The sequence below is a fragment of the Poecilia reticulata genome, chromosome 10, assembly GCF_904066995.2.
Source record: "Poecilia reticulata chromosome 10, P_reticulata-male-v2, whole genome shotgun sequence".
In the NCBI taxonomy this organism is placed as follows: domain Eukaryota; kingdom Metazoa; phylum Chordata; class Actinopteri; order Cyprinodontiformes; family Poeciliidae; genus Poecilia; species Poecilia reticulata.
The window spans coordinates 22,508,786-22,525,364 of record NC_088839.1 but is presented as its reverse complement, the minus strand read 5'-3'; the positions used below and the strand labels follow the sequence as shown (position 1 = coordinate 22,525,364).

The 16,579-nt window shown below is 39.4% G+C and overlaps 1 protein-coding gene across 7 annotated transcripts in view; it reads right to left on the bottom strand.

The window, feature by feature from the left end:
* The window catches only part of atp8a1 (ATPase phospholipid transporting 8A1), a 101,034-nt gene that overhangs the window by 32,869 nt on the left and 51,586 nt on the right, over positions 1–16,579 (bottom strand). For all 7 annotated transcript variants that reach the window (XR_014089294.1, XM_081611683.1, XM_008420551.3 and 4 more), the window contains 9 exons: positions 16,149–16,231; positions 15,142–15,191; positions 14,970–15,039; positions 14,494–14,578; positions 13,062–13,201; positions 10,395–10,533; positions 6,673–6,737; positions 1,891–2,063; positions 108–291 (listed from right to left, as the gene is read on the bottom strand). Coding sequence is in view for 6 of the 7 variants with exons in the window: in XM_081611683.1 (XP_081467809.1) it covers positions 108–291; positions 1,891–2,063; positions 6,673–6,737; positions 10,395–10,533; positions 13,062–13,201; positions 14,494–14,578; positions 14,970–15,039; positions 15,142–15,191; positions 16,149–16,231 (989 nt within the window). In the remaining variant the exon portion in view is untranslated. The remainder of the gene's footprint in view (positions 1–107; positions 292–1,890; positions 2,064–6,672; positions 6,738–10,394; positions 10,534–13,061; positions 13,202–14,493; positions 14,579–14,969; positions 15,040–15,141; positions 15,192–16,148; positions 16,232–16,579) is intronic.

Below are 16,579 nucleotides of genomic sequence, written 5' to 3'. Positions count from 1 at the left end.
TTCAGGTCTTAAACACGTCTTTATCCTTCAGTTTAACCACTTTTTATGTGAAGAAAACTTGAAAATACTTCCTCTTTCCTCATGAAAGAGCATGCTATTGCGCTCACCTGGGCAATAGAGTAGTCAGAAGAGTTTGCCGCCTGCAAACCCTCGTTGCCAGAGATTCCCACTCCGACATGAGCTGACTGGATCATTCCTACGTCGTTAGCTCCGTCCCCGATGGCCAATGTGATCACCTTCACTTGTTTCTTCACCATTTCAACCACCTCCGACTTCTGAAGAGGAGACACTCTGAAAGAAACCAGTGACGCTTGTATTACGCAATGCATGATTTTAGCAAGTTCAAAAGAAGTCATGTTTTTATTGTATAACATATTTTTTTTTATTTTGTAGTGGACTTTGAGCAGTGCAAAAAAAAAAAGCCATATATGTTTGGGTAAAGGATTAAATGGGAGTAAAATTAGGAGAAACGTATTTGTAGCTTTTCATAGCTTTGGCGGAGGAACTGGAATTAGCTAAAATTTGTATTAGTTGGGTGCAGCATTGCAAATTCTGCAATATTTTCAGCTTATATCCAGACGGCTTGATACATTTGCATCAGCAAAAAAACTTAAAAACCAAACTCGGGCACTAAATCTCTTCTGCAGACACAGAAAAGGACAAAGGGCACACGGATAGCGGCAAAGCACAATTTCTGCAAAGGGAAATGCGCAACTTCAAAGAATTCACATTATAACAAGAAATCGAATAGCACATGCCTTTCCAACAGTTAAAGTCAGTGGAGAACGTTATTTATTGACTTGGTGCTCAGACAGTTATTACCTGTTGCATGTTTAGTGTGAAGAACGCAAGGGCATCGGGGAGCAAACCTGCAAGCGTATTTTTCCATTTGAGCTTCACCGTGCCAGGCGAGCCGGCTGCTGACACTTCATGCATCCAGGGAGAGAAAGATCTGTCCACAGCTCCATATGAAGTAATATACTCCACCCATTAGAGATTTTTATGTTATTTGACTGGAGTCCAAGTAGAAGGAGTCAGAGTATATTTACTGTTGCTGTGTTGACACCTGACCTCTAGTAAAAATCTATCCAGTACAAGAGTGTGCAGTTTCCTTCAACCCATTAAAAGCATAATCAGCACAGCCAACTTTGATTTAGACATATTTCACACATAGTTTGTATTTAATATCAACTTAGATTATTCACTAGATGTCATTTCAGATTTGTTTTCAGTTAATTAATAACTAGGTCATAAAAGCAAAGTAAATTAAAACAAAGACATAGACTGCTCACATCTGAAACATTTTACATTTGCAAGCCTAAAAAACATGGAAGATCCCTCTTTGTGAACAAATGGCAGGGCAAATAAATGTCATATCTGTCTTTAAAGGGTTTTAAGCTGCGAAAGCTTATTTTCTGAGGTTTATGGAGAATTTTTCCTTCCCTGGTGTATCTTTGTGTGTACCCAAGGCAAACACAGTTGGAGGGGGAAGAAAAATAAAAATTTGAGATCATGTACACAGTGCAAAGGTAATAAGGTACTCTGAGAACATGCTGCTGATTTCTGGCCTGGTAGCCCGTCACAGGCGCTTAAGCACATAAGTACTTCCTACAGTGGCAAAGAACTGGAGTATCTTTTCATTGCCAATTTTATTTATTAGTGTTATACGGTTTTGATAAGAATAGAGAAGTAGAATTATTAGTACTCCAAGTTTAATTTGTCTTTATGTGTGCAGGTTCTGCTGTCATCAATTTGGGAATTGTGATTTCATTTAGAGAAATATTTCCGGATCCTATGTCTGACTCGGATCAAAACTGATGGCTTGTTGGAATGTTTCAAATGTTCACTTGTATTCCAGGCTTATTTTTTTCCCTCAGGAGTAAATTTTACCTGCAACAAATGACTGCTTTACAGGACAAGGCCAGATCCAGGAAGTATTGACGCACTCCGAACGTTAGGGCGTATTTAAGAGTCTTCCCGTCAATAATGAGAGCAAAGTCATTTTCCTTGTAGATGGCTTCTCCCAGAAGTCCACAGTGGTGGCTAAGTGTTTCCCTTGTTGCCTGAAAGATACAAAATATGAAAATCACAAATACTAATTATATGCAGCTAGATTTGTTTAGAAGCCATAATATACCCTCTATTCTTTTGCTTTGATAATTTTTAGAAAATGAACATGTAGAAGAACAATGAACTAAAAGCACCTTTTGTATAAATTTGAATAAAAGTTTCACACTGCAGCTCAAATAGACTCCCCACAGGCCTTCCTATAGATGATCTCTGTGTAGTCATGTATATAACAGTGCTATACACTTAGAATTAAAAACTCATATTTACTCTCGACTTGGCCCTACTGCAACCTATATGTAGCAATTATAATAAGTCATATTTCCTTAATTTATCCCAGGAATTTTCTTTAAAAACTGGACTGAATTCTTTAATCAACTCTCTCTTTGTGAGGTGTGTAAATTTAAGGCATGTTTGTTTGAATATGTGGACTTCTTTTGTATTGTAGTAGGTAAAAAAAAAAAAAAAAAACTGTCCCTGAATCACAGTTTTGAATAAATAAAACTCTCCACAAGCTTCGTCTGAAACATTTGTTCAGAGAAAGCTTGAACAAATGTAGGATGTAAAGCGTTATGAACATAATGTCTGCCACCCTACAGTCATTCCCAACTGCGCCCTAAATTTCAAAGTTTCTTCTTTTCATTTTTAGAATAAAAAGTTTTGTTAAATTATGATAAAACTTCACATGTGGAGGTTATTTTGACACGTACCACCTACCAAAGCATGTCAGATACTGCAGCACACCTTCAGGTATTGGTGGAGTTCATTTAATGGCAAATCAGGGATGCTTTAGTCGCAACTCTCCATCAGGCAGGTGGTCATGCTGCTAGGTCTGATCAGCTTACATCTTACCTCCAGTTTCTAACACCAAACTGCTGAGGAACATCTGCTTTTCATCCTGGATGTTTATTATCATCTTTCATATTTAATACACTTAGACTCAGGCTATGAGGCGATACCGTTGATAAATTGAAGACGGATTCTGATATCTTTACAGTAGATCCAACGATGACTGATAAAGAGATGATGGGGGAAAAAATAAACGATTCTGACAAGAGGATCAGCTGTCTTGGACTACAGGCATGTCTGAAAGGACGGAGCGGTGAGATCACTGATTTTATCTTCTGTCCTCTCCACAGATGGTGAAGAGAGTTTCTTAGTATCAGACAGGTAGGAAGCTACTTTATTTAACTTAAAACATAAATAATATCTTTGGATTCGTGTGTCGTACTGAAAATTGTTCATTTATAAACGAGCTTCAACTCAGACCATAAAATAAAAGAGAAAGTGTTGAATATGTGGTGCCTAGCAGATGCACAAACAGCTGAACTCGTATAAAGAAATAATGGAGACCATTTTCAGAACTGAAGGAGGAAGGTGCCTGGCCTGGTGTGGAGGTCAGATATGTCAAAGCCTTCAGATTGCACCATGGGGACCGCGCAATTTTTGCCTGGCATAACAGAACTCTGAAACCTCAGCTTAAGGGAAATATTTGGAGAGGGAGGCTTTACGTTTCACAAAGTGAGCAATGCAGACCGAGAAACACGCACGGAGAGAGATGATGGATTAACAGGAGGGAAGCTGAGCAAGAGGATACAAGCCGAGAGCAGCTGGGAGGACTTTACCACCCTGATGGGATCTATAAAACAGCTTGAGATGGCGAACAGCGGGCAAGCGCATGTGTATCCATGAATGTGTGTTGAGGTCAGTGTACCAACAGGCTGGAATATCTAAATTTAAGTACAACAGTTAGATCCGAGTTGCCCTGGGTCGTTTTAGATTACATCTCGGTGCATTAGCAATGCATGAAATGCTCTCTGTACAAACCACTGGAACGAGAAAGAATCCACTTTGTTTGGGACATCAGCAATCCATCACAAAGTCTGATAAGCAAAGTTTACAATTTCCTCAAGTACTTTGCTCATTTCCCCCCTTATTTCCACTGAGAAATTTTAGCGCTAATGCTACGCGTCTCCGGCTAAAGCCTCTTTGTTATGGCTATAATCACCGGTTGAGCCTATGTGACGAGCTAGTGTTTGGTTTTGGAACGGGTATGTGGTGGCCATTCAGAAATCCACGGGAGCTTCCCATAAAGACTGAGCTCCATTGTTAATATAGTTCTTGACTGATGCAGCCAAAAGGCCGTGATCGTCACGATGTGGAATCTGGACATTTGTATGGATCAAATGTCATCATCTGTTCAGACTCAGAGGCCTACAACAAGGGGACACTCAAATTTCATTTAAAAAAAAAAGCACAGAGATGGGTTTACACATGTATTTGTAAAGGTGAGGCTAGGCCTATACAAAACATGCTCATTAAATTTTTTGATAAAAATAAATAGATTTAGATTTCAGTCTGCTTAGTTCTGCATATTTGGATATATTTTCAGAATGACCTGCTTTCGAGCCTCTATTTGAATCAACATGAGCTGCTGGCCACGCCCCCGACTCAACATTTACACTCGCACTTGAAAATGGCTGCAAACAGATGCACAATTATACAACTGCGAAGTTTTGAAAAGTAGAATTGTAGCCTCCTACACAACCAAGAAGAATGTAGCAAAATGTTTCTGGATGGTAAGTCAATAATGAAACACTTGCGTTTTCTAGCAGCGACTGTCCAGCGCATGTAGCAGGAAAACCAGCTAACTAAACATCCTGGAGCTCTGCTTGGGATGCTTGGTGTTGAGCTGGGCTCGGCAGGGGTTCCTAGGTTCTGTTCATCAAATATGACTTATCGGAAGGTTTTTGAAATGACTTGCTTTCTACATACCAAAAAACATTTACTTATTACCAAGAAAAGCCTGGATGGGTTTTTTAAGTGCCTTAACTTTTTTTTTTTTTTTTTTTTAAAGAAGTTGAGACATAAACGAAAGCATGAAAATGTACAAAAAGTAAATTTAGCATAATAGGCCCCCTCTAAATTAGAAACTAATGCTAGTTCAGGCATACTTGGGACTGAAAACTGGAAAAAGAGATCCATGTTTGAATAAGTGCTCTCATACCTGCTGACCCTGCAGCCCGGCTCTCTGTCTTGGTGGACAGCTTTCTGTTTCTGAGTTTTAACAAACTGCCTTATGTAAGCATCTGCTCAACCACAGCAGAATGGGAGCTGACATTTCAAAGCACTGGCCTGTGGGCTGTGTGAATGCACCAACCTAACATTCTACCTCGGCTCCATTTATCACGTTCAACAAACGTCTGACAGAGTGAAGGCCGTCCGTCATCACCGAGAACCACCCCCCTCCAGCCGCTTCATTCACGGCTTTTCGTCTTTTCGTCTTTCTGTCTGACAAAGCCGAAGCCGGTGGAGTCTTGGCTTCAATCGACATATGTAGCTTTTCCCCTTGCTGAAACTGCAGGGACTTGCCCTTTTCAAACGCAGGAACAACAGACGTGACTCTCCCGCAAGGGGGTTAACAGACTTCCCTGTTGGGTGTCGTCATGTTAAATGCGGATTTCAGGATGTGGGCTGGGTTTTTATGGAAGGCACCCTGTGGCCTCATCCTTTAATACAGGCAAATTCTTCCAGCAAAGAAAGATTTTCCCGAAAGACTAAGTGAGGATAGTTAAGAGTTACTTCCAAAGCATGGGATGAATTGTTATTAACATAAAATGTGTGTAGCCCTATTTAGATTTTCCAATTAGTCATGTTTCTACATGACTAAAAAGAGCTACAATTTGACATGTAATAAAACGTCTGCAGAGGTTTCCTTAAAAAGTAGGATCTTAAGTTCCTTTAACATCTTGCAATAATAGATCTTCAGAGCAGATGTAGAAACCACAGAAACATGTTTACACTACAGATGCGCAGAGGAATTGGCTGGTGTCCCCAAAATTAGTAAAGTTTTAGTTCAATCAACTTTAACAACACTCTTTAGTTTACCTTACATTTACAGTAAGGTAAATGTTATAAGGATGACAGCAATACAAAAAGACATGTAGAGAAATCTGTTTTCTCTAACATGTTTAAACGTGTATGCAGTTCATTCAGGCTGTAGGAGAGCAAGATAGAGCAAGATTAGCAGGTAACAGGAAAGCTGAACACAGTACAGTAACATTTTTTTATTTTTTTAAGCTTTTAACTTCTGTCATGCTGGGTTTGGAAAGGTTGACAGAGTCTTCAAAATCTTAGCGTTAAAGTTATACTAGCTGGGCTGACTGTGCAAATTGCCAAATTTAGATGTTAGTCAGTTTGAATTTCTGGTCTCCAAGTCAATGAATGTCTAATTCTCTGCAGAACTTGATGGCAAACTGAGGTTATAATTTAACCACTTAATGTACGTGTTTGAGCAGAAATAGATCTTAAAGGTACAGAACAAAAGCTCTCGAGGAAAGGAATGTTTTTCTTTTAAAATAATAGTAGAATGCCGTTTTACAGTGCATTATTAAATATGCACCGTACAGTAGTTGTTAAAAGAGAGATCATTTAACCAAATTTTACAAAAACCTGAATGGAAATGTAGTTTAAAAAAGCAGATATACATAGATATACAAATTAAAAGGAAAGTAAATATTTTACATTTATTTTTGCATGTTTTTACATCATTAGTTTTATACAGATAATTTTGAATTACGATCACAGAGATCCAAAAATACTTACATTCAGACTGTCTTCATTAATCACCAGCATGCCCATGTTCTTTGTAAGAAGTTTGCAGGAATGTCCTGTAGGATCACAGAAAGAAAAAAGAAAAAAAAACATGTACTGAAGTTTATTGATATATTACAAAAGACCAAGAGGTCAGCAAAATCATTGCATAGGTCATGTATTACATGAAAGGCATTAAACTACAAAAAGGAGAAAATTAAATGGGCAGTAAAAATCTAAATGTTACAGCTAGCTGAGAACTGCAGTCTTAGGACATGACTAATGAGTTTGGTTTACAAGAGTTTGTCAGTTTCCTGTTTTAACAGGCAGTTACAACTCTGGGTTACCCAACATGGCTCTCTGGGGAACGATCTCTACAGTGTTTGGCCGGGACACACACTCAGGGTCACCAGCAAGTGGTGGATGGAGCCTCTCATTGGGGGGGAAACAGAAATATTTCATGAACCAAGACTAAAGCCTTCACTTTAACGCTGGGGCTGCATGAGAAAGCTGCCATCTGTGGGCATAACCACATACATATTTGAGGGCTTCAACACTTTGCTTCTGTCTGGAAAGAGATTTCAGTCATTTTTTTTTTTAAAGAAATTACCACATAACCTATCTTGTGAACACATGGGTGGCATTTTCTGAGAGTGAAAATGAAATGAGCATATGAACAAACAACAATGCGCGCACACAGAGGAAATGAACATGTTTCAGAGTTAAGCTCAAACAGGCTCGGGTCTGGGGTCTAGCAGATTGTTTTCTTAAGTGCAAAGGTGCAAACGTCCAAAAATTTGCCAGTGTGGAAAATGTCTCCCCATCTCAACACCGTCTCTGTTCCCTTCCCCCACTCGTCAATTCTTGACACAACCCTTCCGCCTAATGTGTTTACCTTTTAACTCATTTCACTCTTTTTTTTTTTTTGTCATAGTTAAATTCTTGAGCCTCTTTCAATTCCAGGAGGAACTAAAGACGGTTCCGGCAGGCCTCGAGGAATGCATAACGACACTCATGCCACAGCAATCTCAGCTGCACAAAGGAAGTAAGATTTATTTCTCAACAGAACCTCAACAAAATAACATCCTTTGAACTTCTTCACATTTTATTAGGTAACAACCTCAAACCTCAGTGGACTTTACTGGTGTTTTATGTGACAGACCTACATAAAATACCAGTAAAGTGGAAAGAATATGAAAACCTGGACATCTCCCCAAACCAACCAGGCTTTCTAGTCAATCAAACGAGAGTTTGATTAAAGCCGACTAAGCAGGGTTGATATGAATGCACCCAGAAAGGCATTTCATTTTCCGTCTCTCTGCCAACATGATTGATCAAACCAAGGGTTAAACCTGCAATGTATTTACAGAGAAAGCAGTAGAAGGCTGCATTTCTAGAGAAAGAAACATTGCTCTTTTATAAACCTAGGCCATATTTACAGAGAAGCTCTCTTATGTTACGTCCAGATACACGAACTCTGCAGGAGTTATTTGTAATAAATCAGCTGCTTGGGTGGTGTACGCTTCATCCAACTGTTAACACACATCTTGAGCTGCATCACCAGTTTAATTTGGAATATTGTACGGAGCGCCGTTTCGCTGGCAATGGGAATAATGTTTCAGTGAGGAAAACAGTAAAAAATAACATAAATACTGAGCAGAGTTTTTACAGAGCAGCTCGGCCAAAAGGTTGGGCTGTGAAAATACTTCCAGTGAGCATTAGCCTCAGCTGAGCCCCTCACATCTGGGCACAGTGGGCACAAAAGGCTGATTCAGTCAGGCCTCAGTGGTAGGTGCAGCCGCAAAAACGAACCCACTTTTAAAACCTATTTTTCTAAACTTTATGCTACCGAGTTGGCTGTATTCAAGGTTGATCCACTTTTGGTAGTCATCCACTTCCGTGATCCCAGGGCAAACAAGGACGTGAACTACAAACTGAAACGGCCAGGCAGCGTTGGTCTGTTTACCTTCCAGATAACATCTGCAACAGTAAAATCTCTGAGGAAGTGAGATGTAGAAGAGGGGCCTGCTTGAGTACATATGCATGGCATTTATTTCACGTCAACGTAGGGAGCTCATACATCATCCTGCAACAGATGCTTTCATTAAATGTGTGTGACACAGCAACATTGAGCTTATCCGGAGTTCATCATGCAGGGTGAGGAATGACTGCAGGGCCGACTGGAGTATCTGTACCAGGGAGGCGCACAAACGCAGCGAAAAGCGTCCTGATGCAGGAACATCAAGAGGAAAAAAAGCACCTGTAATGCTAACAAGCTTTGCAGAGTCTTGCACAATTTATGAGTTTTTCACATTTACTCATGGTACAACCACAAAAGGTCAATGTGTTTTATTCAAATTTTAAGTATTGAACCTGAACAAAGTAATGCAAAATGACAAAGTGGAAAAAAAGACAAATGGGTAAATTTTTTTTAAAGAAATTTGCTTTTTCTTTCCCAATTTAGCCCTCTTAATATAATACTGCTGAATAATCAGCAGAAGCACAATGGCCTTAGAGGTTTTAAATGTAGCACTAGTGTAAAAACAAAGTAATTATTTAAAGAAAACCTCCTTGCACTTTGGCATAATCCATGACAGGACACAAAAAGACATGTGGAAGAGGCCGGTATGGTCAAATAAAACCAAGATTGAGGTTTTTGCCTCCATACCAAACACTCATTGTTTGTAAAACTAACAGCACATAACCCTGAATACAATGTCTCTTCCTTGCACCATGGTAATGGCAGCATAATGCTGTGAGCATTGACAAAAATAAACTGGTCAGACATGATGGGAAGATGGTTGGAGAAATGCTGCTTAATTCCTAAGTATAATGCAAAAGCTACAATGCAAAGACTGACCATTTTTATGTATTAGAATGGCATAGTCAAAGTCCAGGAATAAATCTATTAAGTTTATATCAAGGCTTGAAAATTGGTTTTCACAGATACTCTTCATCCAACCTGACGGAACTTTATTAAAAAATAGGCCAACATTTCAGTCTCTAGATGTGTTAAGCTGCTCTAATACACAAAAAGACTTAAAAGCTGTAATTAAATGTGAACACGTATTTATGCCACACATTTCAGATTTGTTCTTTCACAAATATTCACTACATTGTGTTGGTCCGCTTGTTAAAGCCCCAATAAAACACATTAAAACAAGTTAAGAAACATTCAAAAGGAATGGATTCTTTTGCAGGGCACTGTAGAGGCTTTTACTGTACATGTGTTAACAATTCAAGCAGCAGTTAGTCATTATGCAGCTGGTAGCAGAGCTTAGTTTGTATGAAGCTTAAGTAGTGGCTTCCCTCTGCGTACAAGTAGTTGTTTTCAGTGAAAGGGAGAATTAAAACAAACTCTGCTGCAAAGCATGTTTACAAACTACACCACTGATGATTTTAGAGGTAGACGGCACGCCACACTACATGACAGGACACAGAGAGCAGCATTCACATGAAACACAAAGCCCTACCAAGTACGTTTGGTCTTGTTTCTAGTGCAAATATCTTAGTACATTTGAAATAAGGCAAACAAGTAGAAGTGACTTTTCAGCATGATCGGAGCTTGTTTTCAGTAAATAATTCTTTAATATTGATGAAAAAGTATTAGTTCCACAGGCAAATTATTTAACTTTTATCAAGACATTTTTCTTATGTTCTAAGTGAAATTATTTCAAGTGTACCAAGATACTTGGGTTAGAAACTAGACTGATAAGTTCGCCGTTGTTGCTCACCGATGTTGATGGCCGTTTCCTGTTTGTCCCCCGTCAGGATCCAGATCTTAATGTCAGCCTTCATTAACGTCTCGATCGTTTCAGGGACTTTATCTTGGAGCTTGTCTTCTATGGCTGTGGCCCCCAGGAGCTGCAGGTTCTACCACAGAGAAGGTCAGAATATATGTGAGTAAGTGCTAACCTGGGTCAAAAAGAAATCTACCAACTGCTTTTGTTTACCGCCCAGAAAAACCACCATGGGATTCTTAGGAGGTTTTGGATCAGATTTTAAGCGCCTCTACCTAAGTGCACATTTCTTCACATGTTTTCAGCCCACGCACACACAAGCAGGCCCATAAACACTTTTGGTCAGTTTCTCAGGAAACTGGGGCTCTTTAGGGTTGCTTATGGACTTGTAAGGGCTCATCACAAGACCAAGGACTTGACAAGAGCCAGTGGCAGCGGGGAGACAGAAGCCAGCACGCGAGGAAAGACCAGAGAAGCTCTTTAAATTGAGACCTGAGCCCTATGCCAGTTTGCATGGAGCTCTGGCCTGCTTGTTTGCTGGGAACAGGAAGCCTGCGGAAGAACCTTATACTTATGTGCCCTGTCATAATTAACTTTTTATATCTGAAATATTTACTTTTTTACCTCAGCTTGTGGAAAAGAGGAATTAAGGCACATACTTTATAAATCGGATAAAAGCAGTCTGCTGTTTTGGTAAAAAAGTCGCATTTGTAGTGAAGCACTGAGGCAATAAGATGATGCCTTCATCTGCTTCTGTTCTGTATAAAAAAAGAACTGCAGATTGTAAATGAACAAACTGATCTCCTACCTGTTGGATCAGTCTACTGATAGTCTTCCTACAAAGTAGCTCCACTTAACTGGCATTTTATTTAGCATAACTGTAAGAAAATGGTCAAAAATAATGGCTTTAAGCTTTCTGACATAAATCAATCTGCAAGGCCTAAAGCAGACTTCAGTGTCAGGTGCAGTTTAGCCGAGTCCAGGTGTCGCTGTTAGTGGATTGTGCAGCAAAGACCACTGAAGAGTTTGGGGGCGATTCAGAAGACGTGAGCTGCAGATGAAGTCAGAGTGAGACCAAGTAAAAGTCACCACCACAAAGACTTACAGAAAATGCAATTTCATTAGCCGTCAGCCATAAACATGATAATTAAGAGAAATGAACACTTTAAAAAAAAATCACTGTGTGAATTAAATCTATATGTGCTCAGCTTTTTTTCAGTGAAGTAATTTTTTTTAATTTTTACTGAAATAAAATAACTTTTTAATAACATTCTAATTGACCGTTTTAAAGCACATCTCTGTAAAAGTCTATACAGTAACTGTGGAACTCTTGCGATCTATAAAATTTGACTGTGGCTCCATTCTGCCCCCTTGTGGAGCTTATTTGTTTAAAGTTGAGGTGTGGGTGGCCCAGAGCAGCAGTGAACCCCAAATCGTGGGCAGCCGCAGTGCCACACTCGGCTCATTAGGCAGCGCACATTACATTTTCCTTTTTGAAAGCTTTTATGTTTGGCTCGTGATTGATTGCCTCCATTTGTTTCGGGCGGCCCCAAGCAGCCATGAAGACGAGCCAAAAGGCTGATTTACAACTGCGGCTTCCTGTGTTTGAGAAGTTCTTTCACACACACCAGCCGCATAGAAAACCAACACTACCTGCTGCAGAAACGCTTAGATTCAAACCAAAAGGACACATTTCAGAACATCTGAATCTCTGTAGGTAAAGCTACACCTGCCTTCCTAGTTACACTTATAATCATCTCCCTATTTAGGTAGAAATGAGTGACATGCATTATGATAAAATGTATCTTTTACTGGAGAAGCATATTCTTACACAAACAAAAATGTAAAAACTTAACTTTTATCCTGAGCTAGTACATTCTTTGGATTTTTTTTTTTCTTTTCATCAAGTAATATTTTTATAAACTAATCCCAGTGCTGCAATTATTGGTATCTTCAACAGTTTCTATTAAATAAATGTAGCAACGCATTTTTTGCAATTGATGCTTTACCCCTTAAATGAAGACTTCCAAAGAGCCAAAATAATTGACAGTTTCTCTTTGTCCATCCTGTAAAAATGTGACACGGAGAGTAATTTCATTAAGCTGGTTTATTGAAAACACAAAAGACAAGAGTATCGGAGATAATCTCTGCATCACCTCTTCTATTTCTACATTCAGGGAAATAAAAACCGGATCTGAGACAAACAAGACTGGTGAAGGTCCCAGGTTTATCTCACCACCCCAATCAGTGAGAAGGGTGACAAAACATCAACTTTAACTGGATCCGTGAGCTCTGGTCAGATGAGCCAAATTACAGCTCTCTGACAATCATCTGTGGTGTGTTTGGTGTGAAACAAAGTATGAACACGTTTACAATCTCCTCATATTCACTGTATTGATTGATTGATGACGCTGTGGGCCTGCTTCCCTATTCCTTAACATGTTTAAATAAAACTCTGGTGGCCAAAAATGAGACGTCATCGGTTCATCCAACATGGCGAAATGTTGACAGATGACTGACCACTGTCCTCTCAACAAATATGGAGGCCTATAGCTGTAGCATAGTTGAGTATGTGATAAACTCAAATTAAATTTAATTGAATGGGTATTATCAACAGAAAATCATGACTTAAAAACAATCAGGGCGTTTCTCATCACAAACCTTCTCTATGAGCTCGTAGCTCTCCTCCAGCTTCAGGGCTCTGTTCTGGATGGCGGTGCAGGCTCGGAGGTGCAGCTCCTGCCAGTGCTGATAGGACGACTCGCTGATGTCTGCCACCGCAAAGCACAGAGTGCGCAGGCCTGGAGGAGTGAACGCAGAATCACAACTTCAAGCGTCAAACATCATAACTTCTTAACTGGAGATCCAGTCAGAAGCACTGTCCAGACAAACAATTACTCAATAAAAAAATATATTTATCCACATTACTGAAGTGTACCATTTGTGGATTTGTGTGTATATCAGTGTTTTCCATGTTTCTATATCGGACCAATGGAGATCTTCTAATTTTTTCCAGATGCCTTGTGTTTTTATTTAGTTTTATTTTCATTTTCTCATGACTTCACAAAAGATGGCAGTGTTTGAAGTGATGCCTTACAAAACAACTCAGTCTGCCATTCCACTCACAGGTTGTTAATTAACCTGAGAATCCTTCATTCTGGCATTTACTAAAAATAAACCATTTAGGTAGACATAAAAGACTTGGAGCAGCAAAATGTTAGACCCATTTAAATTCAAACCATGAGGGAAAAGTAAATACATTGTGTCTGTTTATAAAGTGTATGAAAATAGTTTCAACTGAATCTCTCCCATACAGTGCCAAGAATTGTGTTGAGCTGTAGAAAAATCACCTCTTTTTTGTTTTAATCTTATTATTTTTTTATATAACTGAGATGCCCCTTTTAACAACTCCTTACAGGCCTCAGACAAACAGGTACATTTCTGTAGAACGGAGATAGCAAAGAAAACACCACTTTCTGTTTGAACAATATGGAAACTTGCTGAAAAGTGAAAACACGTAAAGACATTTACTGGTGTCTAAATGCTGTCGAGTCTCTTGAATCTCCATGTTCACTAATGTTCTCTAACAGACCTTTGGGACCTTCATAAGAAGAGACGGATGTATACAGAGATTAGACTGTACACACATGCTCTCCATTTACTAATTAGATTAATTCAAACCCAAATAGATGTAACTGACATTTGCTTTTAGCCATTTCAAGCTCTTTCTAAATGACAGATCAGGGATATTCGCAGTCCAGCCAGAATGCTATATTTAGCCTATGTCAAATATTCCCAATGACATAATTCTGCTGCTGTTTCACAAGGGGGCAGTATGAACATAGAACATGAGGGACTCCCTCTGCTGCAGTTTCCAACCAGTTTACAGTTTTATGTTGTTACTCCTCCTAATACTCATCTAAATCAATTATCCAAAGAAAGATTAGTGGGAGTGAAACCACTTGCGGAGAAAAAAAAAAAACCTTCAGTGGGCTGATAGAATAAAACATCTGATCGTGGCCAGGAAGACATAAGTGTCGTCTTCTGTGCATTACAGGCTAGCTGAGACAGGGGGCAGTATTTCTCCACTCACCCTCAGTGGCAAACTGCTCCAGGTGCTTTAAGGTGATCTCTTTGTACCTTGAGCTGTCGGCCAGGCGGTCGTAGATCACAGTGTCCTGAAGGGACATAAAAACTCATTGGTTAGAGAGGGTAGAGACAGTAACCGGCTGAAATCGTTTGTACTGTTAAATGGAATCCGTTTCCATTTCTTATCATATGCATGGATTTTTGTGATCTTCTTGATCATGTGCTCCAGTTATCAAAACTAAATTCAAATATTTCATTCTCAGTGTAATGCACCAAAAGATTTAGAAGGTTCCGCCGACTTGTCCCACTGCAGATAAAACCCAACATTTCTGTCTGTCACACTGCACATGTGTAACATGAGGCAGCCTTTATCCTGCTGCTCAAAGAAAGACTTCCTAATGTGAGGGAGAGGCAGAGCGGGGAGAGTGGCGATGGTGGTGCTGGGCTGTCATGTGTTGCCATGGAGAGAGACAGACTCACAGCTCCTTTGCAGTAGAGGCGAATCTTGCCAGATGGGGTGCGCATAATGACAGACATCCTCTTCCTTGTGCTACACAACAAAAAGCCCAAACAGGATGGTGAAAGTGAAGAAAACGGGGGAAAGAAGAATCTCAGTGTGAAATAACAGTAGCATTTAAAAGAATGAAAATACCTCGTAAACTCCAGCACATGAAGCAGTTCATACTTTTCTTCTTTTCCAGGCTAAAAAAATAAAATAAAATGAAAAAAAGAAAAAGATTTAGGCGAAATGCGAGTTTAGCAAACCAATCCAGTGGAGACTCCTCCATCTTTGTTTTCTGCCTGAGCTTTCGTTAAATGGCACAAGCCAACCCTTTCTCTTCATTTAAATCAGCCGTAACTGCAGTTTGAAACTGTTCATCAGTTGCCTTCTGATGGCAGAAGAACAAGGTAAAATTCAATTAACCTCTTTAATTGGGAAGACTGCGAGGTGAAATATCCTGAGACCTTTAGAAGCTCTAATGACGATGAGGAAATTGAACAAACATATACGCCCCAAGAGGATTAAAGAAAAGGAAACCGTTCTGGCTTTTGAGTCTCAGGGCCTGTTAGTGCAATTATCATGTTTGCCACTTAAGCCAACAGCTCCAAATCCACAGTATTAATAACAGTAAAACAAACTGGACGGTTTTACACTTGCTAGATATTCTTGAAACATTTCAAGACTGATAGAAACATTCCTTTCCTCCCCCCCAATGTTTTTTTTGGCATTTGGGCAACTCTTAAGAGACAAACATGAAAAGCACAGATATGGTCTAGTCATCCATGAAATAATTTTTGTAAAGCACAAGACTAGCATTGAACATATCCTTAATCTTTATGATATTTTAAATAGCAAAAGTTATTGTTTTTTTCAGTTGGGTGTTTATCAGCAGGGTGAGTGTTTATAGGGGCTTATTAAGGGTCTCATTACACCACCACTGGCCGAACTACTTAGAAACCATTTCTTTCCACAAAAACATGCTCCATATGTGTCACATTTCCTATTTAGCATTTAACATAAACTGTGTTGATTAGCTCCCAAGTCCCACAGTGTGGTGTTCATGTTTACTGTCACAACAGTGAATCATGAAAACGGTGTTACATACATCTATCAACACAACAGCCTGGTTCACTTTCCTCAGCTCAGTCTCGACTTACCACTTCCACAATCACGCTGTCAGGGGTTCGTCCAGAAAACACAAAGCCGAGGTTTTGAGCGGCTCTCACCAGAGCGCCTTCATCTTAAAAGAAAATAAAGAAGAGAAAAACGTACCATGAACAGACCTGTTGACATATCGTTGCCCTTAGATAACTTGGAATTTGAGCTTGACATTCTAAAGAACTAACAGCTTGCACATAAATCTTCTCCCCTCGGAAAAAAAACAACAATAAAGACAGAAACTTAATATAGGGAATAGGTAATTAATGCTTAAGAAACTGCAGCGTAATACAATCCAGTATAGAAGCGTTTGTACCAACGCTGCACAACATATAAACGTATTGATAACACAGTTGCAAAGACACTTAGAATGCATTCATTGCTGGTTATTATATTCCAAGGGTAATGAATTAAGACAAAACAATGTTAT